The following is a 13791-nucleotide window of genomic DNA, read 5'->3' on the forward strand; positions in this document are numbered from 1 at the left end:
GCTTGAGCTCAGTGCCTGAGCACTGTCCTTCGGCTTTTTCCTCAAGGCTAATGCTCTACTACTTGAGTTATAGTACCACTTCTGGTTTTTCTATGTACATGACACTGAGGAATCGAACCCAGGTCTTCATGCATGCTAGGCAGGTATTCAACCACTAGGCCAAACTCCCGGCCCTACAGTTCTTAATTAGGGTAAGTTTCCAACTTGTAGATCGAAGTGTAGGAAGGTTTTTTGTTTTGTTTTGTTTTGTTTTCTCTAGCACTTTCAGAGTGGTCTCAAGTAGATGTACAAGTTGCCTCTTTTTATAATTATGATTGTTATTATTACATATGCCTCTTATTCTTGTCTGGGCTGTGATATGTAACCCAGGTATGCAGTGAGCCGTGGTAGTGGCTCAGCCTGCTTACCTAGTATGCTGAGAAGGCGCCTCCTGTACTCATCAGTGGTGGATTCAGTGGCACTTGTCATTTCAGCGCAGCAGCTGTTGCTCCTAAGAAGATTCAGACCACACTGACGAATCTGGTTGTGAAGGGCACAAAGGCGGTCATTCAGGAAACACGGCAAAAACTGGGTAACTTCATTGCTCCACACTCCATTTCCAGCCCCAGATTCAAGGTGCTGCATTTGTGATTGAGAATGGCTATCCACTGGTCTCATGCACTCAGTGGGTGATGTGACCGAGATTAGAGGTATCCATCAAGCCTGGTGGCAGGACATCAAGGACATCCTCACCCCAGCTGTGGTTTAGCCTTGTGTGTTTTCTAGTTTCTTAATGGGCAGACTGAATATCCAGCATTACAATCAGTAGTCCCAGCTTCTGGGAAGTCCTGTCAATGCCACCCAGACAGATTGTCCAAACATTGGCCTGGGCCTGGCATGGACACTGCCTTATCCACCAACCATATCCCCAAAATACTGTATCGAAGATGCCACTGGTGCTAGATGCTTCATCTTCTAATCACTCCTTACAGTACCCCTGCAGTCCCTCCTGGCTGGCGAGAGAGGTTCAGGGTTCTGTGTGTTTTCTCTTATTCATCTACTTCATTTACAAATGAGTAAAATATGAATGCAGAGTTTAAAAAATAACATGCCAGGAGCTGGGAGCATAGCATAGTGGTAGAGTGCTCGCCTAGCATGCATGAAGCCCTGGGTTCAATTCCATGGTACCACATACACAGAAAAATTGAGAAGGGGCACTGTGGCTCAAGTGGTAGAGCACTAGCCTTGAACAAAAAAGTGTCCAAGAACAGTGCTCAGGCCCTGAGTTCAAGCCCCAGGACTCGCAAAAAAGTAAAAGTAAAAAAAATAGCATGCCATCAAGCCTTTGAACCCCTCTAACGCTGCTGCTTATATCCCAGGGATACCCCAGAAGAGCCTGACTTGCTCTGAAGAGTTCAGGGAATTGATGGCGCTGCCAACATTTGGAGCCAGAAACTTAAAAGAGCATTTAGCCAAAACCAAGACTTCAGGTACAGTCAGCTTGTATGGCTACCATGTCCATGTGTGTACATGAGAGTGAGAGAGTATGTGTGTGCGTGTGTGTGTGCTTCCATATCCAAGTTCCTCGGTTTTCTCAGAGAATCTCTCAGTGTAGGCCTTTATTTTAGGGGACCTGGGGAGCCCCAAGCCTGCCATCCAATCTATCTCCGCATCAGCCCTCTTAAAGCAACAGAAGCAGCAGATGTTGGAGATGCGGAAGAGGAGATCAGAGGAAATACAGAAACGGTAAGAGTGGCAGGCTTAATATTCCCTGTTTAGATGACTTCTCGGAAGTCCTCAGAACATTGTAATAGGTTTTTTAAAATGTGACTTCTGGTTTTGATGGGCTATGTGTTTGTAATAATCTAAGTAACTTTGAAGGCCATGTACTTCTAATTTGTGCTAGTGAGACTGAAGCCCAGTGGTACAAAGGAGAGTCATTAGTATCAACCTGGAAAAGAGAAAGGAGAAAGGTATGCAAGGGGAAAGCATGTATTTGCCTATTTGGTAACACTTGGGTTTTTAAATACAAGCTTAGCCAATGAATATAGGTTATAGGTTAAAAGTGGAGCCCTCTTAGAGTACTGTCAAGTGAAAATGACTGTAAATGACAGTCAACGGCTTCCTGAGAGCAGATTTTCTGTGTATTGATAAACTAATGTTGGCATGTGTTTAGCATGTCCTGTGCAGTTCACTCCATAATTATAGCATCTCATTCCATTATCCTATTTTTACTGGTGATGTGTTTGAAGGTTAGAGGGCATGATAGAGCTTTTCAGCTCACACTTGTTCTACTCCAGTGTTTTAACAGTTTGCTATTCCAAACTTGGGCTGAACGGCAGATGGTCAAGGGAAATTCTTCGGAGAAAATAGAATATGGGTTTGGTCTCAAGCAGGTTAATTTGAGATATTGTTGGGTATAATAGAGGTATTGTATCATGCCTCTAGGTAAATTACACACACACACACACACACACACACACACAGACAATCACACAATCTTTCAGAAGTTCCTTGGCCAAACAAAATTTATCTTTGGACAGGATTATAAAGTCAGCCTATAGCATATAGAAGTGATGGTAGTGAAAGAAATTCTGGTATGGAATTATGATCTGGGCCTATCACTAACAAGAATATGAACTTGGGTCTCAGCTTCTTCATCTAAAACAATGAGTTTGGATGACACTTCTGAAGATTGCCGTTTTAAAATAGCAGGTTAGCTGAGTGCCAACAGCTCACACCTGTAATCCTAGCTACTCAGAAGGCTGAGATCTAAGGATCATGGTTCAAAACCAGCCCTGGCAGAAAAGTCCCCATGAGACTCTTATTTCCAATTAATCACTCAAAAACTGGAAATGGTCCTGTGGCTCAAGTAATAGAGCTCTATCCTTGGGCACAAAGAGGTTCAGAGACAGCGTCTGGACCTACAATGAACAAAAACAACAAAAGTAGCTCATCAAACCACATTAAGGAGTGACCGTCAGATTGTGGTTCCTCTTCTAGCAGAGTGAGCTCAAATGCAGAGAATCCAGTGAGGGTCTGGGGGTCCCAGAGCTAGCCATAGTCCAAGTTGCCTCCACATCTCCACTTCGCATCTGGTGTCATGCAACATCCACTGGAAAGCCAGTGGGTAATATAATAATCAGTTTGGAAGTAGTCGAAAAATTATAGCTTATGCAGCAGAAGTCGACATTAGCCAGAGGTGAACAACGCTGATGTTGTTCTTATCAGTTGCTCATTTTGAATCATCATCCAAAAAAAGGAAACTATTCTACTTCCAACTAGTTATCATCCTCTGGCCTGCTTAGAAGTTCCCAGTCCTGTTGGCATTCTGAAGTTCTCATCTTTGTAGAGCTCTGGATGTGTATATTTGTTGTTTTTGCAATACTGGGCCTCAACACACTGGACAAGCCGTGTATCACTGTCTCAACTCTATATTTCGTTTCTACATATTTTTTAAAGATTACTCCAAAGCTCAAGTGGAGCTCAGAGCCCAGAGGTGCCATGCTTGTCTCAGCGGCCCCCAGCTCAGTCTCCAGGAATGGGAGCTGAGTTCCCCAAGCTAGAAGGAGCCTCAGCCCCTCTGATGCCTAAGCTTGGACGAGGCATTACAGAAGGAGACGAGGTTCTCTTTTTTGATGTGTCTCCACCCCCGAGACCAAAACTGAGTGCTGCAGCAGAAGCCAAAAAGGTATGTGGCCCCTATCTTTTTTTTTATCACTTAACTGCGATCTGTTTGAAACAGCTTGAATTTCAAACTTTGTGTGTGCTCAGCGGCCAGAAAAGATAGCAGCATAGCGGACATTTTACTGATCACAATAAGGAGAGTCAGTGTCATTTTGAACCATAATGGTCTCAACATAATACCATTAATTTCATCCAGGAAAGTTAGAGCCTATTATCTCAGTGTACTTTATTGTCAGACTAAAAGAGACAGCCCCAGGGAGATACTGGGTTACTGCTTGACACACTGACATTAGCAGAAAAAGTTCTTGGAATGAATTGTTCAGGTGGAAGTATAAACTTGTATTTAAAGAATCCTTGGAGCCAGGCAGCGTTGTTCATTCCTGGAATCCCAGCTACTCAGAAGGGGAGAATTATAGTTTGGCACGAGCCTGGGGAAAACTTTAGCAAGATTCCATCTGCACATCCATCTGCCTTCCTCCGTGTTCTAGGCTCTACCTCTCAGTTGCGTCTTGTAAAAGTTTTAAAAAGTGCTTGCACAGGGAGGGAATGTGATAGAGTGCTTTTTTGTAATTCTTTAGGGCTAGGAGTGTGGCTTATGGTCACAAACTAATATATACAAGGCTCTGGCCCTGGTTGCTTAAAAGAAATCATACACATGGGCTGGGAGTTTGGCCTAGTGGTAGAGTGCTTGCCTAGCAAGCATGAAGACCCAGGTTTGATTCCTTGGTACCACATACATAGAAAAAAGCTGGAAGTGGCGCTGAGGCTCAAGTGGTAGAGCTCTAGCCTTAAGAAAAATTCAAGGACAGTGCTCAGGCCCTGACCTCAAGCCCAGGACTGGCAAAAAAAAAAAAAAAATCATACACAGACATCTATTCTGTAGACAGATGGAAGCTGAGTAGCCCTAGCTGAAGCAGGGATGGGGTACCCAGATCCCCACCAGCCCACTTCCTAAGCCCCCTAATTAAGCCTATCATCAGATTAAGGGTAATAGCTCGCCCTACTTTGAAGCCTTACCTGTACCAATAATAACAGTAATTCCAGGCCTAGCGTGGTGGTTTATACCTGTTATCCCAGCCTCAAGAGGCTGAGGCAGGAAGATCTTGAGTTTAAGGTAGCCTGGAGGATACATAGTGATTTGTAGGTCAGCCTGGACTGCATAGGCAGATCCTTTCTCAAAAACAAACACTGGTAAAATAAAGGAAGGAGTGATGTTGTCCCCCCCAAAAATAAATATACTCAATACCTGACTTTTGAAATGGTAGCCCCTTTGTATAGCACCTTAATAATAACCGAATGGTTCTTCAAAAAAAAAAAAACAAGCAAAACAAAACAGGCATACCAACAGTACTCATAATTACTCATGTTGACACATGTTACTGTGTGGCTATGCTGTCAGCATGCTGTGCTCTTTAGAGGGTGCCTGGTCTCATTCCCTTCTTCCACCTTCAGCCATCAAATAGCTCCATCCCATCATCTTCAGCTTTGTTTTGTGAAAGGAGAAACCAATGAGAAATGAAGTCATTAGCCTGCAGTTATATGCTAGTCAGAGGCCGAGCTAGAATTCTATCTGAATTTTGTCCAATTCTAAAACTTCCAAAATGTCACATAGTTTCTTTGCAGAGATGGAGGCCTGCTTTCTAACTGATATTTCACTGCTTAGATTAAGTAACCTGTAAATTCATCTATCAACTTATAAACATCATAGTACCGAATTTGAATGAGTGTTTCTAAAGCTGGATAAAATGGAAAAATACTCTGCTCTTTTCTGTTAAAAGAACAACGAGACTATACTTGCTAATACTAGAAAGGGACACAGAGAGCTGGATGCCACTGGCTCACATTTGTAATCCCAGCTACTCAGGAGGCTGAGATCTAAGGATTGTGGTTCAAAGCCAGCCCAGACAGGAAAGTCATGACTCTTAATCCAATTAATCACCAAAAAGCCAGAAGTAAAGCTCTGACTCAAGTGATGAAACACTAGCTTTAAGCTGAAAAGGATCAGGGACAGTGCCCAGATTCTGAGTTCAAGGCCAGGACTGGCCACAAGGCGGTGTAGTTGAGACACAGGTCTGGCAGCACTGCCTAGATAACTAATCGTGCTGATTCTTACCTTCTTGTCTCTTGCTTTCTCCTAGTCTGCTGCAATTGCTAAATTAAAAGCAAAAGGCCAAATCCTTACAAAAACAGATCCAAACAACATTGTAAAGAAGCACAAGGACCCACAGGATGTGCTAGAAGTGAAGGAACGTGTGGAAAAGAACACCGCGTGTTCTCCCGAAGGTACTGTGGTTCCAGTCAGCGGTGGGACTTCTGGGAACTGCAGTCTTTAACCAGAAGGGCACCCTGAGCCCTGACGTCTGCTGTTTTCCCTCAGCAGGCTGGTGCAATCATATTACATTGGAATACATTTCAGTCCAGTGACTCGGGTTAACTAGTGTAGAAATAGGTTTGCACATTTGTACTAGCATGAAGATTTGCTTTGAAAAGAATTCCTTTGTTTAAAATTGCTGATTTTGTTTTGTCTCTGATGTGGACAGTGTATAAGCTTGAAATAGAACATCTGGGAGAGAGGGACAGAGAGAGGAAGTAAGAGAGAGTCAGTGTTACCAGAGTTTAAAATCAGGGCTTTGCATTTGCTAAGGAGATACTCTGCCACGTAAGCCATACCCCCTATGGTAACAATCTTTTTTTTTTTTTGCCAGTCCTGTGCTTGAGCTCAGGGCCTGAGCACTGTCCTTGGACTTTCTCAAGGCTAGAGCTCTACCACTTGAGCCTCAGCACCATTTCTGGCTTTTTTCTATGTATGTGGTACTGAGGAATCGAACCCGGGTCTTCATGCATGCTAGGCAAGCACTCTACCACTAGGCCAAACTCCCAGCCCGGTAACAATCATTTTAAAATTAATTTCATATGTAGCATTTTTGTTGTTCTTACCTGTGACCATAACCCTTGTAGTGAAGGGAAGTGCATTCTAACACAGTGGTGCAGCCCGCCTACCCCACGTTCTGGACTCTCCTTCTCGCTGCTTGTCGAGCTTTCCTGTGTACTCACCGGGGCTGGAGGCAGGAGTGATGGGTTGCTAAGAGATGAGGCCCACAGGCCTTTTCACAGTTCTCTTTACCAGCTGATATTTTTCTTTGTGCTCTAGCTGAGGATGAATTGGAGCCTGCAAGGAAAAAAAGGAGAGAGCAACTGGCCTACCTGGAATCTGAGGAATTTCAGAAGATTCTAAAAGCAAAGTCAAAGCACACCGACATTCTGAAAGAGGTAGGGATCCAAAAGATGAGGGTGTCAGGTGACAGTGCTAGTGTTCTTCAAGGCCTGAACCAAAGAAACCCAGGAAGCAGCTCTTGGGACAGCTCTGATCACATATGGTTTTGCTCTTGTCCTTACAGTGAAGGGTGGCAATTGGTTTATCTTCAGGTTGTGCAGTTGTCAAAACAGTTTAAGTGACTACCTGCTAGGCTGGCATTATGACACTGAAGTCATAATTTTAGGCCGTTTTTCTTTTATTTGTAGTTGGGGTTTGTTTTGTTTGTTTTTGCCATTCCTGGGGCTTAAGATCTAAGGGCCTAGGCACTGTCCCTAAGCTTCTTCACTTAAGGCTAGCATTTACAAGGCTACTACTTGAACCACAGCCTTGCCTCTGGCTCTTTCTATTTATGAGGTACTAAGGAATCCAACCCAGGTCTTCATGCATGCTAGGCAAGCATTTTACCACTAGGCCACATTCCTAGCCCTGTATTTGCTGTTTTTAAAACCATCATGTAGCCAGGTGCCGGGGGCTCATGTCTGTAATTCTAGGAGACTGAGATCTGAAGATCGTGGCTCAAAGCCAGCTGAGGCAGAAAAGTCTGTGAAATTCTTAACTCTAATTATCTCTAATTACCACCAGAAAAGTGGTACTGTGGCTCAAAGCAGTAGAGCGCTAGCCTTGAGCAAAAGAGGCTAAAGACAGTGCCTAGGCCCTGAGTTGAAGCCCCACAACCAAAACAAAATACCACCACCATGTAACTTTTGCACAGATAAACTGGATACTTATCGTGATTGTGAATCCTTGCATTTACCTCCTGACTGGTCTTCAGTTCATGCAGCCTCTATGATACTACTCCCTTTGAAGACTAATCGTTCTGTAGCAATAAACCCTTGTTAAAAGCTAACTAAAAAGAAAAGCTCACCCTGTCCTTATTGGGAGAGCCTTCCCATCCCCTCCACTCAGCCCTCCATGTTTCCAGGGTTCTCGTACCTGTTACCATTTTACTTTTCATTTTGTTCATGAAAGTTCTCTCCAGGATCCTTGAACGTGTAGCCTGTCTCCTCAGAGCCACTGGAGTCCTTCTTGCTGAATTATTCTTCACGATCTGCCAGAGAGAGAGAGGGAGGGAGTGTATTTTGACTTGAGTGCTTCTTCGTGTGTGTTCTCCTCCAGGCTGAGGCTGAACTGCAGGAGAGCTATTTCGAGCCACTGGTGAAGAAAGAACAAATGGAAGAAAAGATGAGAAACATCAGAGAAGTGAAATGTCATGTGGTGACCTGCAAGACGGTGTGTACGGGCGGGTGGGCTCTGTTTTGTGCCGTTGTAACTTGGAAGCTGTGGGGTGTGACCGGCTCTGTGCTATGTCATTTAACGGGGCAGAATAAAGAAGGACATGATTCCTTGAAGGTCCATTTTGTATCTGCTGCATCTCTGCCTTGGCATTGCTGTCAGATGAGGATAATAATAATAATAATAATAATAATAATGAGAAAATGAAAGAACTACTGGTCAACCTCCCTGAATGGGTCCCAGGTCCCATTATCCTGCAATCTGGTCAGCGTCTCAGAGCAGCCGTAGACAGACCCACCTAGGTGATTGAGAGGTTTACAGTCCTGTCCTTCTTGGACCTTCACTATGATTTTATTTTTAATGTCTGCCCCAAGACAGGCTCTCCCTTCATAGCCTAGGCTAGCCATAGACCCATGATCCTCCTGCCTTGGCTTCATGAGCTCTGGTTGCGTGTGTATTACAGTTGTGCATCACCACATTCGGCCACTTAATGTCACAGGTGACTGTGTGCTTTCAGTACACAGTAGTATCAGACATTAGAAAAAATGGAATTGATAAGAGAAATGATAATCACTCCCATCACAGCCACTAGACGGTGACGTATCAGAAACCCCAGCAAAGACATAGGTGGGAATGGGAGCACAGCAGCTCTCTTGAGCCCCGACAGCTGCGCTTCCCCCCTACACCCCCGTCCCCGTCCCCCCTCCACAGCCCCTCACCAGGCCTGTGTCTGTGTTGGTCTGTACAGTGTGCCTACACCTACTTCAAGCCTCTGGAGACGTGCGTCAGTGAGCAGCACGACTTCCACTGGCATGATGCCATCAAGAGGTTTTTCAAGTGTCCATGTGGGAACAGGAGCATCTCCCTGGACAGGCTTCCTAAGAAGCATTGCAGGTATGACACTGTCTGAAGCTCAGACATCCATGCACGTACACACATGCACATGTACACAGGGTTCTTTGAGCTACTGCTTAGTGTAGGTCCCTGAAAACTCAGGATTGTCATCCTGTGCCTTCTCACAGTCCCAGCCTGTCCCCAAGCTAGATCTGTCAGCCGCAGTCCCTGGGAGGCAGAGCTTCTTCCCTGAGCATCCCTGTCCTGTGTACCCCTGTGTCCTGTCCACCTGGCCCGTAGCAGCTCCTGAAGTCTGCTGGTGGTGGGCTGGTAGGTATAGACATTTGTTAGGTGCCAGGATATGAATTGTTCTCTCTCCACTTGTCGGTTTAAACTTTCTCATGTTGTCTGAAGGGCTTTTTGTTTGCTTTCATGTTACTTTTGGGGGGCTTCTGGAAGAACTGCAGTGTTTCACACACTGGTGCCGCCCCTGGAGTAGGGAGCGGGCCTCAGTTCATAGTACATCATCACTGGGCCTCAGTGTCCTCCCCTCCTCTTTATGCGTCCTTTCCACCCCTTCCTCACAGCTCTCCCTTCCTCGGTGCCATAAGGCAGCCTTTTCAGAGGATTAGCACTATTTTGTATGCAGACATTCTTTATTGTGGTAGTAAAGGCCTCATGAGGGTGTGTTCACTCAGCTCCATGTTAGCTTGTCGGCATCTTGTAGGCTTTGCATCCATCCATTTCATCCGGAGGCAACCACAGTCTGATGTAGGAGACGTTTGCACCCAGGGTTTCAGCTGACCGGGTTGCTCTGCCAAGTGGCAGGGCCAGCCCCCTCCCCTTCCTGCTCCACCCCACCCCCCAGCCCTGCACAGGTTCTCAGGTCCTGTCACTTCTTACATTAGATCTCAGTAGCATTTTCCCACCTTATGAGGTTCTGGGAATCAAACCCAGAGCCTTGTCATACAGGGAAGCACTACCAGAGCCACATTCCCCGCCCTCTGCCTTTTCTTCAGCTGTAGATACACCCTGGATATTGAACACATTGGTCTGCTGTAGTTTTCTTCAAGGGAAATGCATTTCCCCACACTGATGACTGATTTATGACTGATTTGGATCATTAGGGAAATCTTTTTTTTTTTAATTACCAAATAATTGTACAAATTACAGTCCCCTGTCAAGTTATGAGAATGCATCTTGACCAGTGTCTCGTTCATCATTCTCCCCCATTTTTCTGTAGCAAGGATACCCTTTAAGCCCTAGTGTAGATTTGTACATGCACAGTTTTTGTTGCTTTCCAAGGTTTTCTTTCCCACATCTATGTGTATCTCAGCATTTCTTCAGTTCCTTCAACTACATGAGCCACCCTTGAGCTTCATGTAGTCTTCCCAACAATTTCTTGCTTGGCTGTTTTCACTACCTTTTCATTTACTTCTTGGCGTTGTGCTGTTTATGTCCTGTAATCTGAGGAGGGTGCCAGGAATCATAGCCAGGTCTTTTGAATTTTGTAGCTATTTGATATACTTGATTTCTCTCCAGAGTAAATGAATAAACGATGTTGCAGTAGTGAATGCTTATGTAAAGCATGAGGAGAATTAAAGAGGGATAAGTGTAGGAGGGTAGAAGCTTTTCACCTGGAGAGCGCTATGTTTTTGTAACAACACTGCCTCCCGTGGCCTTCCTCTTGTCCATCTACCCCAGCAGCCATTAATAAAATAACAAGGTTGTATTCGTCACCTGCAGGGTACCCTGCGATGCCGTCACCTGAAGCTCCAGCCTCACGCCCCAGCTGAGGGACTCAGCCACCAGTGCTTAGTCTTTATAGTGTTAAAACATGGCCTCAAGTGTGGCTTCTAATACAAAGGTCCACTTTGAATAACACCTTCCTGAATGTGGGGATGCTGGTCCTGTTTCCCCCGCTCCCCAGTGTCCCCCCAAAGTTCAAGAGTTCAGGCCAGTCCCTCCGTGCTGACTGAGTAAGTCTGTCTTTTTCTGTTTCAGTAACTGTGGCCTCTACAAATGGGAACGGGATGGAATGCTGAAGGTATGTGTGTTCCTTAGCTTCTTGTTGCTATTGTGAAAATACCCAAGACAGGGTGCACAGAAACAGCAGGTCGGAGGATGAACAAATCTAGCAGTTTTACTCACTAGACACTATGTTGAAAATGAATTGGAGAATTTGGAGATGGGAGGGAAATACTGGGAGAAAGCACGGGAAGGGTGACATTGTCTAAGAAAAAAACCTCTTTGCCTAACTTTCGTTAACTGTAACCCTTTTGTATGGCACCTGTATAATAGCAATTTTAAAAAATTAAAAATAAAAAAAAAATACCTAAGACTAGTCAACCTAGGAAGGGGAAGGGTTTACTTTGGCTCCTAGTTTTAGAATCTGATTGTTGCCCCAATTGCTTTTGAGCCTGTTAAGGCAGCACTTCATGGCAGGAGCCGGTGGAGGACTTTCTTTACCTCCTGGCTAGGAACAAAAAAAGACAAGAAAAGACCCTGACCCCAGTGACCTCCAACCTCCCACTGGGCTCCACCTCTTCAGGGTCCCACCCTCTGCCATCGGGCCTTTTGGAGGACATTCCACATTCAAACGACAAGCAGTATGCCACTCCTGACAAATTGTGGTTCCCAGGGAAGTAGTACTAAACCATTTCTTAATACTTGCATTTTTCTAGGAAAAGACGGGTCCAAAGATAGGAGGAGAAACCCTGTTGCCACGAGGAGAAGAGCATGCAAAATTTCTGAATAGCCTTAAATAACCCTGCAATCAGACACATCTGCCTGGCTTCCGGAAAGCAGGAATTGATTGGTGCCATCAGATATAAGAGTTTGAGGGGCCGGGAGTTTGGCCTAGTGGTGAAGTGTTTGCCTACCATGCACGAAGACCCGGGTTCGATTCCTCGGTACCACATACATAGAAAAAAGCCAGAAGTGGCTGAGGCTCAAGTGGTAGAGAAAGTCCAAGGACAGTGTTCAGGCCCTGAGCCCAAGCCCAGGACTGGAAAAAAAAAAAGAAAGAAAAGAAACAACACCTTGAAAGGACCAGAATCTTCCTGCCTACTCTCCTCCGAGTGTAGCTTTGACCTGGAAGTAGAAAATCAAGTTACCATGGTGTTGCCTGTCTACCATGGGTTCTTGTACTAATTCAGTCACACCAAGCGTGCCCAAAAAGGAGAAGATGAACTGAGCTGTGTGTCTGGATCACTTAATTAATAGAGGTTGCATTTCTTGAATAAAGTTGTAGTGTGTTTATAGACAGAGTCAAGAGAATTCTCACCCCAGTTAAATGAATTAAGGTGCTTAACTTCTGGACTTACAGAAAAATCTATAAAATACAGAAGATTGGACCAAATGAGCTTAAAATGGATTTCTCAACTCAAATTCTGCAAATTAAACCTTTTTTCCATCTACAATAACATAGGCCAGCATACTTTTCTGTCATTGGACCCAAGTAGAATCTGGACACATCTAAAGATTTCATGGCTTAGAAGATTTGTTACATTAGAACTTGAATTCTGGGCAGAAGTGGCTTTGATTTTTCTCCAAGATGGTACTGTTAGGGGCTTAATGTATGTGGAAGGTAGCTACGGGATATGGCTGACTTGGCTATTTTCAAGAGCCAAGAATAAACTTCACATGTATAGACCTCAAAAACACTCCTCCTGTATGAACTGAAGTTGTATCACCTATGAATTTCCTCTAAGGGTACATCCTTAGCTTAAAGAATAAAGTGTTTAGTTTCAATAAGAAACAAAAAACACTTGAAATTCTAGGATTTCCTCCCTGTTCTGCCCCCCACATACACACCCATGGCACTAGAGATTGAATTCAGAACCTCATGCTTTTTAGGTAGGTACACTAACACTTGGAGACATTCCCTGAACCCCAAACTAGCTCATTTAGAGTAGATTCATTTGTCCCATAAACTTAGAACAATGTATATGGAGGAATAGTTGTCCTATTGAATGATCTCCTTATGTGGAAAATATGATCTTTGAATAGATCACTGGAGTGTGTGTGTGAGAGAGAGATCTATAGACTATGTTTCTAAAGAAGCTTAATGGTGGGGCCGGGAGTTTGGCCTAGTGGTTAAAGTGCTTGCCTAGCATGCATGAAGACCTGGGTTCGATTCCTCGGTACCACATACATAGAAAAAAGCTGGAAGTGGTGCTGAGGCTCAAGTGGTAGAGCTCTAGCTTTGAGAAAGTCCAAGGACAGTGCTTAGGCCCTGAGCTCAAGCCCAGGACTGGCAAAAAAAAAAAAAAAAAAAGCTTAATGGTAGGCTGAGTGGCTGACTTCTTAGAATTTGATTAAAGTTTTTTAATAAGATTTTTTAAAACAAGTATAGTGGAATCACTTGGCAGTTTCGCTGAATTTTGGGGAGCTTTCTTTGGGGTGCTTTGTACATGTGCTTAGAATATTCATGGATGAGAATGGGTGCAGCAGACTGGGAGAATTCGTGAGCCATTGAGTTACTTAACAAAATTAGCCTTTTGATCCTGTTTTTTATTTCCTTCATCAGCATGTATTAAATACTTTCATACAAATCCAACTTACGTATTTTTTTCTTTTTGGCCAGTCCTGGGGCTTGGATTCAGGGCCTGAGTACTATCGTTGGACTCTACCACTTGAGCCACAGCACCACTTCCAGCTTTTTCTATGTAGGTGGTACTGAGGAATCAAACCCAGGGCTTTGTGCATGCTAGGCAAGCACTCTACCAATAGGCCACACT

General features: G+C 44.4%; 1 protein-coding gene across 1 annotated transcript in view; it reads left to right on the top strand.

Annotated features, from left to right (window-relative positions):
• Window positions 1-12007, top strand: part of Mcm10 (minichromosome maintenance 10 replication initiation factor) — a 28458-nt gene extending 16451 nt beyond the window's left edge. Inside the window, exons 11-20 of the mRNA XM_090318906.1 lie at window positions 474-571; window positions 1359-1469; window positions 1608-1725; window positions 3442-3670; window positions 5805-5949; window positions 6818-6936; window positions 8099-8212; window positions 8964-9109; window positions 11054-11096; window positions 11734-12007. Of these exons, the coding sequence (XP_090175032.1) occupies window positions 474-571; window positions 1359-1469; window positions 1608-1725; window positions 3442-3670; window positions 5805-5949; window positions 6818-6936; window positions 8099-8212; window positions 8964-9109; window positions 11054-11096; window positions 11734-11817 (1207 nt within the window). The 3' untranslated portion in view covers window positions 11818-12007. The remainder of the gene's footprint in view (window positions 1-473; window positions 572-1358; window positions 1470-1607; window positions 1726-3441; window positions 3671-5804; window positions 5950-6817; window positions 6937-8098; window positions 8213-8963; window positions 9110-11053; window positions 11097-11733) is intronic.
• Window positions 12008-13791: the final 1784 nt, after the last annotated feature.

Source organism: Megascapheus bottae, chromosome 26 (genome assembly GCF_031878675.1).
Source record: "Megascapheus bottae isolate mThoBot1 chromosome 26, mThoBot2.hap1, whole genome shotgun sequence".
NCBI lineage: Eukaryota > Metazoa > Chordata > Mammalia > Rodentia > Geomyidae > Megascapheus > Megascapheus bottae.